At 32.8% G+C, this 17,390-nt stretch overlaps 2 protein-coding genes across 4 annotated transcripts; both read right to left on the reverse strand.

Moving 5' to 3' along the window:
- LOC115951322 lies at nucleotides 1–3,764 on the reverse strand. 3 transcript variants are annotated; one of them, XM_031068519.1, is made up of 5 exons: nucleotides 3,566–3,764; nucleotides 1,791–1,887; nucleotides 1,349–1,499; nucleotides 1,074–1,245; nucleotides 1–381 (listed from the first exon to the last, which is right to left on the reverse strand). In XM_031068519.1, exons 3-5 carry the CDS (start codon nucleotides 1,484–1,486, stop codon nucleotides 188–190), a joined length of 504 nt encoding a protein of 167 aa, XP_030924379.1. In that variant the 5' UTR covers nucleotides 1,487–1,499; nucleotides 1,791–1,887; nucleotides 3,566–3,764; the 3' UTR covers nucleotides 1–187. The 3 variants fall into 3 exon arrangements, with proteins under 3 accessions (XP_030924379.1, XP_030924380.1, XP_030924381.1); XM_031068520.1 differs by having other exon boundaries at nucleotides 1,791–1,925; XM_031068521.1 differs by lacking the exon at nucleotides 1,791–1,887.
- Nucleotides 3,765–6,247: 2,483 nt separating this feature from the next.
- Nucleotides 6,248–9,009, reverse strand: LOC115953621 (40S ribosomal protein SA-like). Its single transcript, XM_031071356.1, has 5 exons — nucleotides 8,772–9,009; nucleotides 7,888–8,150; nucleotides 7,592–7,789; nucleotides 7,286–7,496; nucleotides 6,248–6,733 (listed from the first exon to the last, which is right to left on the reverse strand). The coding sequence occupies exons 1-5, from the start codon at nucleotides 8,914–8,916 to the stop codon at nucleotides 6,639–6,641; spliced, it is 912 nt and encodes a 303-aa protein (XP_030927216.1). The 5' UTR covers nucleotides 8,917–9,009; the 3' UTR covers nucleotides 6,248–6,638.
- Between the last annotated feature and the right edge of the window lie 8,381 nt (nucleotides 9,010–17,390).

Consider the following 17,390-nt stretch of genomic DNA (forward strand, 5'->3'; position numbering starts at 1 on the left):
TGTACAAAAGAATTTCCAGACTATTCATAGCTCTCAAGTGTTTGTTTACACTATGGAAAAACTCTTAAATTTGAGTTGATCATGCTAGTAGTTCCCTACAATCTGAGCTCTAGCAAAGCTCTACAAGTTGAGTGATTATTTTACGCACTAGAAAAGAAGAAACATATATATTGCTTCCTACATTATGTCAATGTGAATTTTTTGGCGCATTGCCTTCCTGTTCAGATTTAGAATCATCCTTCTTCTCCATGACCTGTTGAACACCTTCTTGATAGCCCTGTATAAAACTTTTGAGAGCATCTCTGTAGGCAGAAGCTCTTGTCATGTACACCCGTTGCAAAGCAGGCCTTAGTGTCTCCATTCCCCCTCTCGCAGCCACAGCTATAAATTTTGTTTTCCCCAAGTAAAAGATAGCCAGAATTAAACTCAATAAATTACAAACTCAATAGTGGTATCCAATTTGATGTTCAAAACAATAAAAGGAATATTGATAATGAGGGGGAAAAAATGATGGTAATATAAAGATTAGCAGGTGAAGAAAGAAATATTCAAGATCTTCCAACATATTTGTTTTTCAATTAAAACAGTAACTATTAATTTATGAACATCAACTGCAAGAATATGTTTCTGATGTTGCAAGCTTCTTTTTACCTTCCAATACAATTTTCTTTTCTTTATTACATGCTCAGAATTTCTAATGTGAAGCAGCCTTTAGGGACAGATTGGATAGGGCTAGAATGTGGAACCTAAAGACATATGAGAAGATTGCATATAGGTCAAGGCGTCTTGCACATAATGTATCAAGTTTATGGAAAATGCTAAAGCTACTCCAATTTTATTACTTTTCAAACTAAAGTGACACTGAATGTAATTACTACCACTTTACCAACATAATAAATAAATTTCTGAATTACTTTTTGTGATTGTTGACATATTAATCTGTAGTTTCCCTAGCATTGACACACACACACACAAAAAGAAAAAAAAAAAAAAAAAAAGAACATCAAATGTACAACAAACTGAGTCCACTGACACTAATAGTGAATATTATTAAAACAGAAATTTAGTCTTACCAAGATCCTCCAACGTTGACGGTTCTCTCTCCTTAGTAGTCCCACCCTTTGCTCCATTAGGCTTACTCTCACTCTCATCCTCGTCAAACTTCTTATAATCATTTGGCCGAAGATCCGGACCAATGTCACGTACCCAACTTGCAGCATAAAGCCTAGAAGCCTCCTTTAATATCTTCACCATCAAAAAATACACACACCCGTTAATTTGAAATTCTTTCTAATTAAAACTTAATGAACAATTTTGCCAAAAAAAAAAACAGAGATAGTGGTCAAACCAAGAATCGGTCACGCCAAGTGAGTTTTGGGCGCTTTTTGATGTGAGGAGGATCAGGCAAGGAAGAAGGGAAAGCAATTTCTTTGAGATCATGGCGCACATAATCATAGATTTTCTTGGACACTACCTTCAGCTTCATTGTATATATAAATCTATATCATAATCAATTAGATTTGTGTGAGAAAAATGAACACAAATTGTAAAGTGGAGAAGAGTTTGACAAAAGTTGATAGCCTATAAACGGTGTGTTGTTTTGGTGATTATTATAGTTGAAGAAGAAAGAATCTACAGTATACAGTAAACCCCTGAAATTGAATGAAGTGATTGAAGTTCCATCATTCAAAACATTCAAAACTGTTCCTACTGATTTCACAACTAAACATAAAACATCATTATAATTGACATTGAGCTCACAGAGAGAGAAAGAGAGAGTGGTCTCTCACCTTATCCAACTCCCAGTCACGTACTGAGAGTGGTGAACCACTGCCAACTGTTGAAGCCACCAGGTGAAAGAGAGAGAGTGGCGGTGTTTGGGTGCGACTGAAAGTAACTCGAGAAGTGATGGGTTGGTGATATAACTGATAATGGCAACTTTTTTTTTTTTAATTCAATAAAAATATCTCCTAAATTTGTTTTATATATACACACACACACACACTAGTCGCTAACCTAAGCGATGCACAGAATAGTTAAATAAAAATAAAAAATGTTTATTTTATTGAAGGTACTATGAGTTGAAACTATAAATGAAGATAAGTCATTTTGTTCAAAATAACCTTTTTGCAACCAACATGCTAATTGAGTACTACTCTTAACAATTCAGAATCAAGTTTAGGAATGACATGGGATCATGTAGTTGTTTATCATATAAGATATATTACATGAATAACTAAAGACTGAATCTAATGCAAGTGCAATTAAATTTATTGTTGTGACAATACTGTTGGGGAGGAATTGTGGAAAAATAGCTCAACGCCATGATTATAAAAAATTTTACACCTCTCATTATTATTACTTCTCAATATGAAAAAGGAAACAAAAAATGAAAAGGTCGTCTTATTTAAAACCCAACTTTTCTCCAACCTCACAATGTACCTTTCCTAGAGAGGGAGAGGCACTTTCATATCTTCTTAACCTAACAAAACTCAAAATAATAGAGACAGCCTCATGAGCATGTCCTACACAGCCTTATTAAGGGCATCCCTTTTTAAAGGTTCCAACTGTCCATTATATTGAAATAATTGGCAAATGGCTATTGAATATCCTTGAATTGCTCTCCAAAACTTCACACCAGATTTTCCCTTAACATATTTTTCTACCTGAAAGTCTGCATAAAACTAAAGATATAATTATTTCTTATAACTTCTAATTTCAAGGGTTCCAGACTAAGCCACTTAAATCCACATATCCAACTAAATTTCACAATCTAAGCCATCGGAGCTATTGCAATACACTTAATATCTGAAACTATTACAACTTACTGTACCTCTCCAAATTATTTTCTTTGTAACTTATAAACCAAAATGAGTTTGTAATGTCATATCTCCAATGGAAGAGAAAAATAAAACGAAGTTGATTGAGAATATTTGCTGGCTGTTTTGTGAAGGAACGCCACTCCTTCAGCTGATGACATAGATGTGGCACATATACTTAGTAATCATCACCACTTCAGCAACTTCTACTTAGGAAAGTGGTAATATAGTACACGCTTATTTTGTTCTTCTTATGGTTAAAGCTTTAACCTTGGCAATGCCTAGGTTAGCTTTGTCCAGCAATTTCCTCTTTTTATGCATCAAGGCACACAACTAAAAGCAAATGATTTAACTGTGAGAAATACCACATTCAGTTTCTGAATCAATTAATTGTATATGAGCAATAGTGATACATGTGAGCAGCAGAGAATGAAATACCCATGTAAAGAATGAGGAAACATGTACTTACAAAGATGCCCAAAAATAAGATTTTTCTACCTTACACAACCTACTCAAACCCTTTTTGATGAGTTTTGGTGATAGGAACTTTGGTTCAGGAATTTCTTCAAACAGTTTGAGGGAGACATCCAACCTATATTTGTTCACTCTATTGGGGGTTCTCTCAAAGAGAGATTTTTATTTCAAAAGCAAGAAAGCACATTTGCCAAAGGCATCCATGATAATAATAAGTAGTAATAACAGTTATCATGGAAATGACAATAACCTCTATTGAGAATTCCACCTACCTCAGCCAGACGATGGGTGCTCCCTCTGTCTTACTCTTACAGTTACAGACTCTCTGTTTCTGCTTTTTTCTTTTCTTTTTTTGCCTGTGGTACACTACGGAAGTAAAGGTATGTTATTTGTTAATATATAACACTCGGTCATGGGTTGGGTGAGAGAAGGAAATTTAGCAGAAAGTTTTGTCTTCTGTATCTTATATCTTATTCTATATATATAAATAAATAAAAATGAGAGTTTGAGTGGTTTTGTTTTGCATTTTGATAGCAATTTTGAGTGGTACTTTGTCTAAGTTTTGCCATTTCGTTTCAATGTTTTTATTTAATATTGATTTGTATAGCCAATAATTTCAAGTGACACAAGTGGAGAATCAGTATATGTTACTTGAATTTAGAACTAACTTACTTGATTTTAATCATTGTTGGCAATAATGTGATAAAACTAATGTTAGTTTATATTTTGACATTTGGAAGGGTTTTTTTTTGGCCAAATAGAGTAATTTTAGGAAAAAAAATTTGGCCAAACTTATTTAGTTATGTAACACTTTTTTAGAACTCAAGTATTATGTGTCACTCAAGTTTAGAACTCGACTTTCACTTAATTTCAAAAAAAGTGTTACATAACTAAATAAGTTTGGTTGGATGTGTTTCTCCTAAATTTTTCCTAAAATCATGCTATGTAACAAAATTAGCGCATTTGAAAGCGTTGATTTAAATTTTATCAAAATTGAGATATCTGGTTTTTTTTTTTTTTGGGTGGTATTCTATAGCTTTTTATACTCTGAAGGAAAATTTTCCATTTAGCATAAACAATTTCTGACAAGTACATCTTTTAGTGCCTTCCATTTTAGTTAGTTTTTTGGTGGGTGATTTCGTTTTAATTGCAAGTTTTTGTTGATATTTTGTAGTATAGTATCCTTACATGTTTTCCTATTATGTTGGGAATGAAAGGAAGAAGATTGATATGAAAATCCAACATAAAATAGATCACTTGAAGTATTTAAATATGCCCTCAAAATCTTGTGGATGTTATGTCTAATGCTTGAGCCTTACAATTCTATCTTCAGAGTTCAGAGGATACCACTCAGTTATCTTTTGTTAGCTTTTAAAGAAAGTCAGCCATGATAGATTTATAATGTTGTTTATTAGGAATCCTCTTTGATAGTGTTTTTCACGTGCCTTGCACGTGCACTAAACTATCATATATAAGGCAACTTTCTTAGCCTGAATGCTTAAAATAAATCGAGTGAAGTGAAGGCAACTTGTTAGTTCCTTAACCCAACCCTAACTATTGACATCATCTTAGTATACCCAACCTTACATTACATTACATAGGCAACAAAAGGGTAAAAAAGTAAAACTACTACTGACAATAATGACACGCAAGCCAGGTAATAAATTATTTTAGCAACCTTACATTACATGATTTTAATCTCATCCTCTACTTTATAAAAAGTAGGATCTAACAATTGATCTTCTTCCTCATGATCTTCATATTTAGGCACCTTAAAAATCTTTTCTCGGAAGTTCCTATTTCTCTAATTCTTAAAGTCTTTTGTCTAAATATTGCTAAAATCAAAGTAAATAGACTTTGAATAGTTCTATACTAAAATTTTATTACATCTAATTACTCATTGCCACTTGGACACATTCTCGTTCGATGCAGTATACTTGTTTTTGCCTTTTGTTTTTATTTTCCCCTTACAAGTTGGGCAGGAGATCATGGAAAATGATTCATCTGCATATAATTTAATAAAGGTTAGTTTTTTTGGCATTTTGCTTGCCTCTAGCGTTAAAATACACAACACATATCTAAAAACGATCACATATTGCTTCCAGGTCCTATCCGTTTCCAAGTCCTATCCAATGCACTAGAAGACTATACCAAAGTTTTATCCCATCCTCAATATCTAACAACAGGCAACACGTGCAAGAAGACCAAGTCTAAAAAATGTCGACAATTATAATGATGAACATATGAATGCATCTTAACCACTCAAGTTTATTTGATATAAACCAAACTTCCCAAAAAAATAAAATTACGCCATAACACATGGAACCTAAACGTGAAACACAAATAACTCACTTTGTTTCTGTTTGTTTGGGTCATGCTAACGAGTGCCCTTAGGGCACTGGTTAAGAATCCAATTAAAGAAAATTTTTATGGAAAAAGAAAAAAAAATAATTAATGTTTTGACAGCTTTTTTCATTTCCTATAAAAGTGATGTCAAAACTTTCTTTAACTAGATTCTTAACTAGTATCCTAAGGACACTCGTTAACATTTCTCATTTTCCCTTGTTTTGTTTTTTGAGTAATGGCAGTCTTCTAGGTAAGACCCTTGTTTAACATTTACATTTAACTGCTGAGTACTGATGCCTTCTCGACTTTTTTTTTTTTTTTGAGAAAATGATGCCTCCTAAACTTAAACATCAAACAAACAAGGAAAGAGAACATTTTACCAACCCCTATCATCAGTTAAAGGTTAAATTTACAATGTCGCAGGATGATCAAGAATTCTGTTAGTAAAAAACTAACTGTACTAATATTAAATTATCAACAAAAAAAAAATTTGCTATTAATATACTAAATTCCTTTCAGAATCCTCAGGTTTGACAAAACAGAAAATTTCCAGTCTATAAAACTGAATCAGACTCAAGTAACCCAATCGATGACAAAAGATATGGGTGGGCAGGGGAAACCAGTATTAATTTATTTCTACAACAAAAAGGAAATTGTACCTTACATCAAAATTGAATATGGCACAGTTTGGATGACATTTAGTCATACTTCCAAACCCTTCAAACATGTCATGTTGCAGAATGCAAGGGAAAACGAGGATTTGATTCTATCATAAAATATAGCTTACACCGCTTGCAGATTTTAAATCATAAATATATCAAAATAAAGCATCTCTCAAAGACACCAACATCAAAGTCAAAAGCCTCTGAAACTCTATATCTAAAACTGAGCTGTGCCAATAAAAAGGTTCATTCCCAACAGAAAATTGACCATACATCAAATCCTAACACAAAATCCTGGATTCAGGGAGTATTTAAGTAAAAAATCTGGCACACTTCATTACTCCCAGCCAGAAGGAGGAGGAACACCTTCAACAGCAACAGTAGGAATTGGGGGCGCAACTGGATCCCATTCAGCTGTTATAGCAGCTGGACCTGGAAAAAAAGGGTAAGAAATATGGAAATAAAATGTCAGCAAATGCAACAGATGCCATACCACATACATAGTTTTCTGCATGAACAAATCTTATTTTAAACACAAGATCAGCACATGTTGCAAATATTTCTTTTATTAACATCCAGGAATAATGTAATGGAATTCCAGCAAACAAATGAAGAATTAAATTCAAAGAACAAATGACAATAGTTGTAATATTCTTTGCTGTTGATAGACAAGTTTACCAAATAAGGCCAGAATTGAATCCATCATATGATTTTTTAGTAGTAAATTCAAGCTATCAGTGTTAGAAGAAAAACTACCAACACGAACACAAACACTTGCACAAAATCCAGGAATCAATTTATAAATAACTCTTTTTGCCCATAGGGACACGTCAAACATGTTTATAACATTAGAAATATACAAATATAATAGCAATATAGCACCAGTGCATACAAATATATTTAGATGGACCATATCAACGAGATAAAATTTACATAATCTTGCATTTCAATAAGCCAAAGTAAAAGAAAACAACTTAGTTCTACCTGTTTCTGGAGTCCATGCCGCAGTAACAGCGGAAATAGGTTGCGGAGCATCAGGGATCCACTGGGCATCAGCAGCACCTTGAACAGGCCATTGGTCAGAAGCAAGGGGAGCAGGATTATATTCAATTCCATAATCTGCCATGGGTTGAGCTTCTTCTTCTTCTTCCTGTTGCTTAGCCTCCTCGGGCTCCCGATAGAAAAACAAATCCACCTGTAAATAAAAAGGATGACCCATTTTACATTAGCAAATTAGCTCTCTAAGGAAAAAAAAGTCCACCAAAAAGAGCCTTCTGCCATCTTCCTTACCATCACTTCCCACCTACTCCCAGGACGAATAGTACCACGCATCTGCAGAACCATCCTTGCCAAAAGCCAGAAGAGACATCCTATGCTATGCTTCCCCTTGTTGTTGGCAGGGATCCCAATATCAACATACCGCATGGGTGAATCAGTATCGCAAAAGGCAATAGTTGGAATATTTCCAAGGGCAGCTTCCTTAATGGGCTGCAATCAGCTTTTGGTAGTGAGTAAACATTGGTACAAATAAGCAACAGTACAAGCAAAAACAATGCATCAATAACATCAATTTAAGCAGCAATCACCTGATGATCAGTCCTTGGATCAGTGAGGATGAGGAGACGAGGCTCACTGAATGAGGTCTGCAACTGATTGGTGAAGGTACCAGGAGTGTGCCTCCCAGCAATAGCATGGGCACCCGTGTACTGAGCAAACTTCAGGACCGCTCTCTGACCATACGGCCTTGCAGACTGTACGATGATGTCTTGTGGATTCTCAATTGCAACAATAACCCGGGCTGCCAACTGAAGCTTTTCCCATGTCTTCCCCACATTGATTATGTATATTCCTAAAAGTCAAAACAACACTAATCAAGTATTAGACAAGCACACAGGTAATCAACACATAAACATCAATTTCCCCAGTCCATGTATATATAAAGGACGTGAAAAGCAGCTCTTAATAGCAATTAGTGTACATTAAGAACTGAGCCCATTATTCAGAAACTTAACTTGCAATTAAATTTAAACAATCTACTCTAAGAGCTATTTAAAAAATAAATAAACTCTATATACATATACAACCAAGCTTTAAAACCTACAAATCTTAAACAATTCCATTTACAGATGAAATGCAAGGAAAGACAATCTGATAATTGATATGCACAATTTCACATTTCAATCCCTGATTCAAATGGATCTTCATTTTGAAAATGAAAAGTTTAAAACCACTATGCTATATATAACAAAACCAATGCAATACATCCAAACACAATCAATACAATGTTCTTATTTCTGCCATACTCTGCTAAAAACCAAAGCTACCAATAGTGAATTAGTATTAAAATATTACATGGATATTGCAAAATTGGACACCCAGTTAACTGTACTGTTACTAATAATCAAAACCAATCCAAAACAATAACAAAAACCCAGAAGAGAAAAAGTGAAAAAGAGACAGAAAAACCAACCATCACTGCGCCTCTTGAAGACATAACGCTCCATCTGGAAGTCGATGTTTTTGGTGCCCAAGTGGACATGGGAGGCCAACATCATCTGGATATCTTTCTCCTTCTGTGAGAGTTGCGCCGGCGTGGCGGCGGCGGTGTTTTCCATGCTTGCTTGCTCGCTCTTGCTGTTTTTGTGAGGAGAAAGAGAAACTGTGAAAAACCCTAGCCTGCCTCTCTGCGCTATGTGGGTGCGTGGTGTTGAGCAAAATATAAGAGAGTGGAACTTGGGTTTTACATTTAGGTTTTCGATAAAATACAAAAAACACCCCTAAAGTTTAAACTAATATCATATATTACCCTACCCAAAAAATATATATAATATCATATATTGCCAAGAATTTTAAAAACAATTTTCCAATTTACTCCCTAAACACAAACTATACTTTTAATTAAAGGTGATAATTCGTATTCGCGTGTTAGATTTGTGTCGTATTAACTCATGAGTACCTGATTATATGGACCAATACTAACTCGATATGTTTATTAAACGAGTCAAGATTCCTTAACCCTCACATGATTCATTTGTTAGATAGGTTAGTTGTGTCGATTTGTTTACGGGCTCTATGGATTGAACACTAACCCAACTCGTTTATATGGGTCAGTCGTGTCAACCCAAATATGACACGAACCCATTAAGTCTCAATCCATAACTTGCTAATTTCGTGTCGTGTTGTGTCGTGTCGAGTTTGTGGGTCAAGTCCAATTTTGCCATCCCTACTTTTAATTCGGTTTGAAAGCTTGTGTCTTGTTAGCCAAAGATAAATAAATAGCAGCCACATATTAATAATGAAGAATGAGAAGCATAAAATTTTTCAAATGGTGTTTAGTGACATTTATACATAGGGAGCAAATTTGATATTTTTGAAAAATTTTAGTACTATTTAGTATTGGTTCAAACCTCAATAGTTTTTTTTTAGAGAGTTTCAACATATGGTGTCCGTTCCTAATGATATAATTCTTTATCATCAGACTAAGACACCAATTAGTTTTTTGTGTAGGCAAGAATTAAACCATAAATCTCTTATTCAACCATCAGAGATTTTATTAATTGAACTAATTGGAATCCACCAAACCTCAAGAGTAGTTTTTGTATTTTACCCTTTGGGATTTGTGTCGTATTAACTCATGGGTACCCAATTATATGGACCAACACTAACTCGATATGTTTATTAAATGAGTCAAGATTCCTCAACTCTAACACGACTCATTTATTAAACGGTTCAGTGGTATCGACCTATTTATCAAAATTTATCAAAATGAAAAAAAAATACAAATAAATATTTTTAATATAAAATTTAGAACTAACGAATAACTACATCACAAATAATCATTCAAAACTAAAGCATATTTCGATATCACAAACAATCAATCACAATATGTCAAAGAAAGTAAATTACAACAACTAATAAGTTTATATACTTAGGGTTTGAAGAGTATATTGGTAAAATGTCATTTAATTAAACGGATTAAACGAACTCTATAGGTTGAACACTAATGCAAATTGTTTATCAAACAGGTCAATCGTGTCAACCCAAATACGACACAAACTCATTAAGTCTCAATCTATAACTTGCTAATTTCGTATTGTTTTATGTTGAGTTTGTGGGTCATATTTTGCCATCCCTACTTTTAATTTGGTTTGAAAGCTTGTGTCTCGTTAGCCAATGATAAATAAATAGCAGCCACATATTAATAATGAAGAATGAGAAGCATAAAATTTTTCAAATGGTGTTTAGTGACATTTATACATAGGGAGCAAATTTGATATTTTTGAAAAATTTTAGTACTATTTAGTATTGGTTCAAACCTCAATAGTTTTTTTTTTTTTTTTTTTTTTTTTTTTTTTTTTTTTTTTAAATTAGAGAGTTTCAACATATGATGTCCGTTCCTAATGATATAGTTCTTTAGCATCAAACCAAGACACCAATCAGTTTTTGTGTAGGTAGGAATTGAACCCTAAATCTCTTATTCAACCATCAGATATTTTTGTATTTTACCCTTTTATATTCAGTAGCGTGAGGGTTTTAGGAATTAGGAAACAAAATTGTGTAAGAACTCTAGCATGCTCTTAAATGACTTAAATGCCCCTCATTAGCTACTTCAATATATATTTTACACCTTTTATTTTCTTTCTTTACTTGTTTATTTATTTGTTTATTATTATTTATAATTCAATAGTTACAATAACAACAAAGGGAGAATTTGAACCCTTAACATTTCTGATAAAAATACATTATCATCAAACGAAGACACTAATCAGTTTTTGGTATAGGCAGGAATTGAACTCTAAATCTGTTATTCAACCATCAAAGATTTTATCAATTGAACTAACTGGAACACACCAAACCTCAAGAGTAGTTTTTTGTATTTTACACTTTTATATTCAGTAGCATGAGGGTTTCAGGAATTAGGAAACAAAATTGTGTGAGAACTCTAGCATGCTCTTAAATGACTTAAATGCCCCTCATTAGCTACTTCAATATATATCTTACACCTTTCATTTTCTTTCTTTATTTGTTTATTATTATTTATAATTCAACGGTTACAATAACAACAAAGGGAGAATTTGAACCCTTAACATTTCCGATAAAAACACCAAGAAGTGTTAGTTAAGTTATAAAACCCTTCGCAATTTTTTTTCCAATATTGTTGGGGTAGGAGAGGTGTTGATTGTTGAGGTAAGGATAGCGAAAATGTCCTAACCACTTCCATTTTATCATGCTTTCTCTTGTGTGGGTTTTTTTTTTTCCCCCTTATACTGACAATGAGAGTGGTTAGGTTTTACTATTTATTTTTATTTTTTTTGAGGAACAGGTTTTACTTAATCTATCCTAAATGTGTATAGATATTTTTTTATTTAGCATATATTAAGTTATTTATATATAATTTAATATTTTTATACATATCAAGTTTGTAAGTTATCACACCCAAACACAAATATTTCTTTTTTAACACTTTCATAGTCGCTCAATTATTTTCTTCCACACCTTTATCTAGTTAGTCCAAAAGTCACTTTCATCAAAAATGACAAAATATCTTTAATTTGCTTGCAGCCTGCCCCACTTTCACCATGTGCAAGTTTTATTCATCCTAAAAAGAGGGTAAGATACCCATGATCCATCTCCATCTTGCCCTAACTATTTCCATCCCCATAATTAGGGGCCTGAACCCAATCTAGCCTAATATAAGGGGTCGTAAACTAATTTGAATGGTGGGTTGGGGGAATCTCGGACCAATGATTTTAAAATTTTCGATCCCAATGTTGGATGTAGCAAAATCTCACTTGAAAAACTTGATTCAAAATATTTTGAAACATATAAATTTTTTTTTTAACACACCTTTCACCTTCATTTGTCCTATTGGTCCATTTCAGATTACCTTATCCCCTAACCTTATTCTTATCAAATTTTAAAACTCTTTTCAGCTTTTCTTGACTAATCACTTTTTCAAATTTCATCTCTCTTTCTCTGAAATCCATTTATCTAAATTTCATCATTGCCTCATGGTGTTAAGATAATTCAAATTGTAAATTAAATTTCTTCATTTTGCAAGGAAATTTCAAGCTTACTTGCAAAGTGAAAAAAAAAAAAAGAAGAAAGAGGCTATACAAAGAGTCGAAGAGGTGGTCATGGATCTCTTTCTAAAAGATAGATGTCATCTCTCTCTACTTGGTGGTATATCTAGTTTTTTGTTTTTGTTTTTTGTTTTGGGAGGTTGGGATGGGGGGAGGGGGGGGGGTGTTTGGAGAGGTACATATGATATTTTTGGTTTTGTTTTTTTGGAGGTGTAAATTTGTGGAAATGATTAATTATATTGCTTTTAACTTTTTTATTTAATTGAAGGTGAGAACTACAACTTCATGGATCTATAAATATAGATGTGTATATTCGCGTAAAAATAATGTGATAGATATGCGTTTTTGTGGATGGGAATAAAAATATAACTAGTAAAAGTCTCATGCCTTGCACGGTTTTAGTCATTAATTTGTTCTATATTTTTTTTAGAAACTATAACTAAATGAATCATTTTTTTATGTGAACTGAATAAATCATTATTAAATCCTTTCATATTTTTTATCTAACATAATTATATATATATATATATATAATATCTAACACCTTAAATTATATAACTTGAGTAATGTCTTTAGTTGTATTGTACTTTAAAAACTATTGAAATTTATAAGCATTAACAAATATTTAAAACATTTTTTTAGAAGAGAAAAAAATTAAAACTGAAGGCAAAAAGAACAACAAACACATGAAAAAAAATTAATTTAATAATTACAAAACAACCAAAAACAAAATTAAATAGAAATCTCAATTCATTAATTAAGAACAATCCATTTTTTTTAAAGAAAAAAGAATATTCCAAATTTCTAAACATTAAAAATATGAAAAACAAATTTAAGTTAAGCAAAGAGAGACTTACATAGGAATTGGACTGATGGATCTAATTTATCCAATTTCTTTTTCTCTTATCCAATTTAAATTGGCAGCAAATTTTGCTTTTAGAAAAGCTAGACTATACATAACAAAGTATCAAGCAAAAATTGCAACAAATTAAATCCACAATATGATGTCAATAACATATAAAATAAAAATAAATGATAAAGCTAGCATAATCTGTAAATATATCCATACATGAAATGTTAACCTATCTATAAAATTAACAAATTTAATAAATAAAAAAGAGAGAGAACAAAAGAATCACTTTATTCAATTACGGTTTCTAATTCCAACTTGTACTTTCTTCAATATTGTAAAACCTACCTACTTCTCATTTGCCTTGCACATCTGAGTCTAGCACATTTACTTAACTAAATAACATTAAAATTTATATACATCTTCAAAGAAAAAAAGTTATTGTAGGGGTATTAGGCCCAGGAGCTCATTATCTACGTATATAGTGGGCCTAAGGCCCAAGTCGAGGACTAGAAGGCGTCCGAGGAGGGGTAAACATTGTCAAGGGAGCCCATGTTAGTAAATGAAGAAGTTAGTTTTGATCATAACAGCCCAGGAGGTTGGGTCGAGGATGAATGCCTCCTCGACTAACCAAAGTTGAGGTCTGTAGAGGTGGTCTGCCGTTCGGGAGAATGTTCCAAGAAGTTCTGTTGGCATGGATAAGCATTGCAGAAACAAAGGATAGAGGGGAGTCCTAAAATATTTAAGGAGAAAGCTGTTACCACCGCATTAGAATGTTGCAAGAAGTTCTGTTGGCATGGATAAGCATTGCAGAAACAAAGGATAGAGGGGAGTCCTAAAATATTTAAGGAGAAAGCTGTTACCACCGCATTAAATACTCTGCAGCTAACTCTCTGGCCACATTAATGTGAAGGTGATACCTGAACAGTGGTTTTGAGCCTTACAATTACTACCTACAGATTTTAGGAAGGTGCTAATGGGACAAGTATCAAGCACCAACCATCTGGTCTGCACGTGAAGGGTAGAGATGAAAAGGGAAAATAGTATAAAAGAAGAAGGGAGCAATGAGAGAGGGGGATCGAGAAATCTAGAGAGAAACACTGTAGCAATCAGAAAACAAATTTGTAATCAAACTTAAGAGAAATATACAAGAACTGGTATTCTCGGACCATACTGAGGACAATTTTCTTTAGTTGAAATCAATCTATCTTTTTGTTCTTGTCATTTGAGCTCATTCCATCTGTTATCCCTCATTTTAACCTAGTTTTCCAACTCACTCCCTGCAAATTCATTGTTTTGGGCTTGTTGGGCCCGAGTCCATCCACCCTTTGGGCTAGGGACTTAAATCTGGTCCTTACAGTTATATTTTTATTTTTCTCAAAACGTGAAATGGAAAAGATTCATCTACATGTTACCTGTAGAGGAAATTGAAGTCAACGGCATTTCAAATGATAACCATTTTGCGTTTAAAGTTTTCTATATCATGGTTGGTATATATATACATGTATGTGAAAGAATTAAGTATGTCATCTTTATCCTTATCTCTAGCATAACATATAGAGTTTGTTCTTATCATGTAAACCATGTTATCAGGTAGAGAGAAGAGAAGAGATCCGTATATTAAATTTTAAAAAAAAAAAAAAAAAAAAAAAAAAAAAAAAAAAAAAAAAAAAAAAAACTCTTTCATGTATGTGAAAGAATTAAGTATGTCATCTTTATCCTTATCTCTAGCATAACATATAGAGTTTGTTCTTATCATGTAAACCATGTTATCAGGTAGAGAGAAGAGAAGAGATCCGTATATTAAATTTTTTTTTTTTTAAAAAAAAAAACTCTTTCATGATTTTTAGATTGACACATAATTATCAATTAAGGGAATGGATATTATTGTAGAGAGTGCAGGTGTGAAGCCGAAATTCTAATCACCCTAAAACTCATAACTCATAAATCAAATAAATCTCCAATTGCTAATCAAATAAATCAAAAGTGAGAGGACATGTTAACGATAACTATGAAGAACTCAAAAAATATTAGTAGTAATTGTATGGCATTAGGACATAAAAGGTAGGATATTAATTGTCATGATATACATCACGTTAAATATTTAATTTAATTTTTTAATATTTAGTTTAATTATATGATTTCAATTGTTATAAAAAGTTGTTTCTATTTAAAACAATAATTTCAAGTTCTGAAGAAGTTGATATAAGCAAAAAAAAATAAAAATAAAAAAAAATAAAATCAAATACTATAATTAATTACAATTTTTTTTCTTGTTATACCGTAAAAATCAAGTTGTTATTTGTTAACATTATTAGCTTCTTCTTCTTTTCTTTTTTTCTTTTTTGGTTATCCAAAAATTTGACATTTATCCCAAAAAAAAAAAAGTAGATAACAAATCCTCCTGTGTGTATCCCAATGAAATTGGTTTTTTTTTTTTTTAATAAATTCATGGTGTGGGGCCCGAAATCTGAGACCCCAGTCCACTTTATGTTAAAAGTCCAAAAGTCCAGGCCGAGGAGCCCTATTGCTAAGAACGCGCAATGAAAACTCCTTAAAGGTCCAAGGATGTGGCCGAGGACGACTTTATGCCCAAAAAGCCTGAGGAAAAGGACAAAATCAGTACAAGAGTAGTATAAGGGAGAAGGCTGCCGACACCTTAATGTGGAGCCCACCGCCTGACAAACCTATACTCATACCATGCTATCCAACTTTTCCCAACCACTCTGATGTGAAGATTGATAAGACAAGTAACCACCCAGAACAAGGAGAAACGGACACGTAGGTGAAGAACGGGAAGGAAATACTAGTATAAAAGGGAAGCTTGCTGCATTAACAAGGGGAGGCCCAGAAGTGAGAGAAAAAGGGAGAAGAACGAACTCATAAAAAAGAAGGGTGGCTAGGACGAGACTCTCCTCGGACTAATTCCGAGGAGATAGATCTTCACGCCACACCCGTGTAGGGCTCAGTCATTCAGGTCAAACTCACCTTCGTATGGGCTCCCATGAAAAACCATGACTAAACCGCTGCCCGACGACCAAGGTCCAGCCTTTCTAAGCCCACTCTCTACAAATCGTATTATTTGGACCCCTTTACATACGAGCCCATCCCTGGGTCGTTAGAAATTGTGTCCTTACACATGGGATTAGCTATACTTCTACATCACAACTACACATTTCAATAGTTTATGCTTTAGATGATTTTTTTTTCTTTCTATCCTATTATTTTAGGCTTTGTTGATAGTATTTAGATAGACACACTTGAAGGTTTTAGCTGTATGGCACCAACCAACTAAATTTACCTCTCAAAGAAAAAAACCAACTAAATAGGTGTAGTGTAGTAATAAAAAATAAGAAAGTTGCTACTTTTCTTTAATAATACACCATACATAAAAATAAATAAATAAATAAATAAATATAATGATTAGATGTAGAATTTGGATTATAATACACTACACTTAAAAAATAAGGATTAGATGAAGAATTTGGATTGTATAACCAAATTAAGATTTTTATCAACTTAGAAATTATAGGAAAATAAAAATTATATATATATATATATAAATATATATATATATTTTAAATCTAATAAAATTTCTGCAATTTGGTAAAGTCACTTAGCGCAATTACGGCTTCTAAGCCCAATTTTTATTATATAGTATATGATGATATGATATGATGTGCAGAATAACTTGATGGAGTCAAATGGTTCTCCTTGTTTGACCTATAAACGGTTTCATTTGCCCGTCAATCAACATTAATTAGGCCTTTCATTTACTTGACAAGGTCACATTTTATGGCATGTATATTTTGAAACTCAATCTGACCTTTCCTGTCATCACTCCTAATTTGTAGTGATTGCTTATCACTTTCATATAGATCCACAATTATTTCATACATTCTGTCGTATTAAAGTTACCTCAAAATGTTGAGGTCTTAGATTTTTTTTTTTTCCAAATGACTCCAATTCCACCATCCAAGCAACTCAACCCAATATGTACGGATGTGATTGGTTTTAGAGCTACAATTGATTATGTTTAGATTAACTTGACATTTTTCAAACCTAAAAAGTTGGCTTGAATTTTAAGAATCGCACAAACCCAATTCATGCAAATCCCTATTTTATATATATTGGGTTAGATGGTCACGTAAGGGGA

The sequence above is a fragment of the Quercus lobata genome, chromosome 7, assembly GCF_001633185.2.
Source record: "Quercus lobata isolate SW786 chromosome 7, ValleyOak3.0 Primary Assembly, whole genome shotgun sequence".
NCBI lineage: Eukaryota > Viridiplantae > Streptophyta > Magnoliopsida > Fagales > Fagaceae > Quercus > Quercus lobata.

Bases quoted from the DNA above. Each gene is read 5' to 3' on its own strand.
- LOC115953621 (XM_031071356.1), bottom strand. From the start codon at position 8,916: ATGGAAAACACCGCCGCCGCCACGCCGGCGCAACTCTCACAGAAGGAG. The intron at 7,790-7,887 runs GTGATTGCTGCT...AGCTGATTGCAG, and splicing joins ATCCAAGGACTGATCATCAG to CCCATTAAGGAAGCTGCCCT. The intron at 6,734-7,285 runs GTAGAACTAAGT...CTTTTTTTCCAG, and splicing joins GGCATGGACTCCAGAAACAG to GTCCAGCTGCTATAACAGCT.
- LOC115951322 (XM_031068521.1), bottom strand. From the start codon at position 1,486: ATGAAGCTGAAGGTAGTGTCCAAGAAAATCTATGATTATGTGCGCCAT. The intron at 1,246-1,348 runs GTTTGACCACTA...TTGATGGTGAAG, and splicing joins CTTGGCGTGACCGATTCTTG to ATATTAAAGGAGGCTTCTAG. The intron at 382-1,073 runs GTAAGACTAAAT...CAAAATTTATAG, and splicing joins GTCAACGTTGGAGGATCTTG to CTGTGGCTGCGAGAGGGGGA.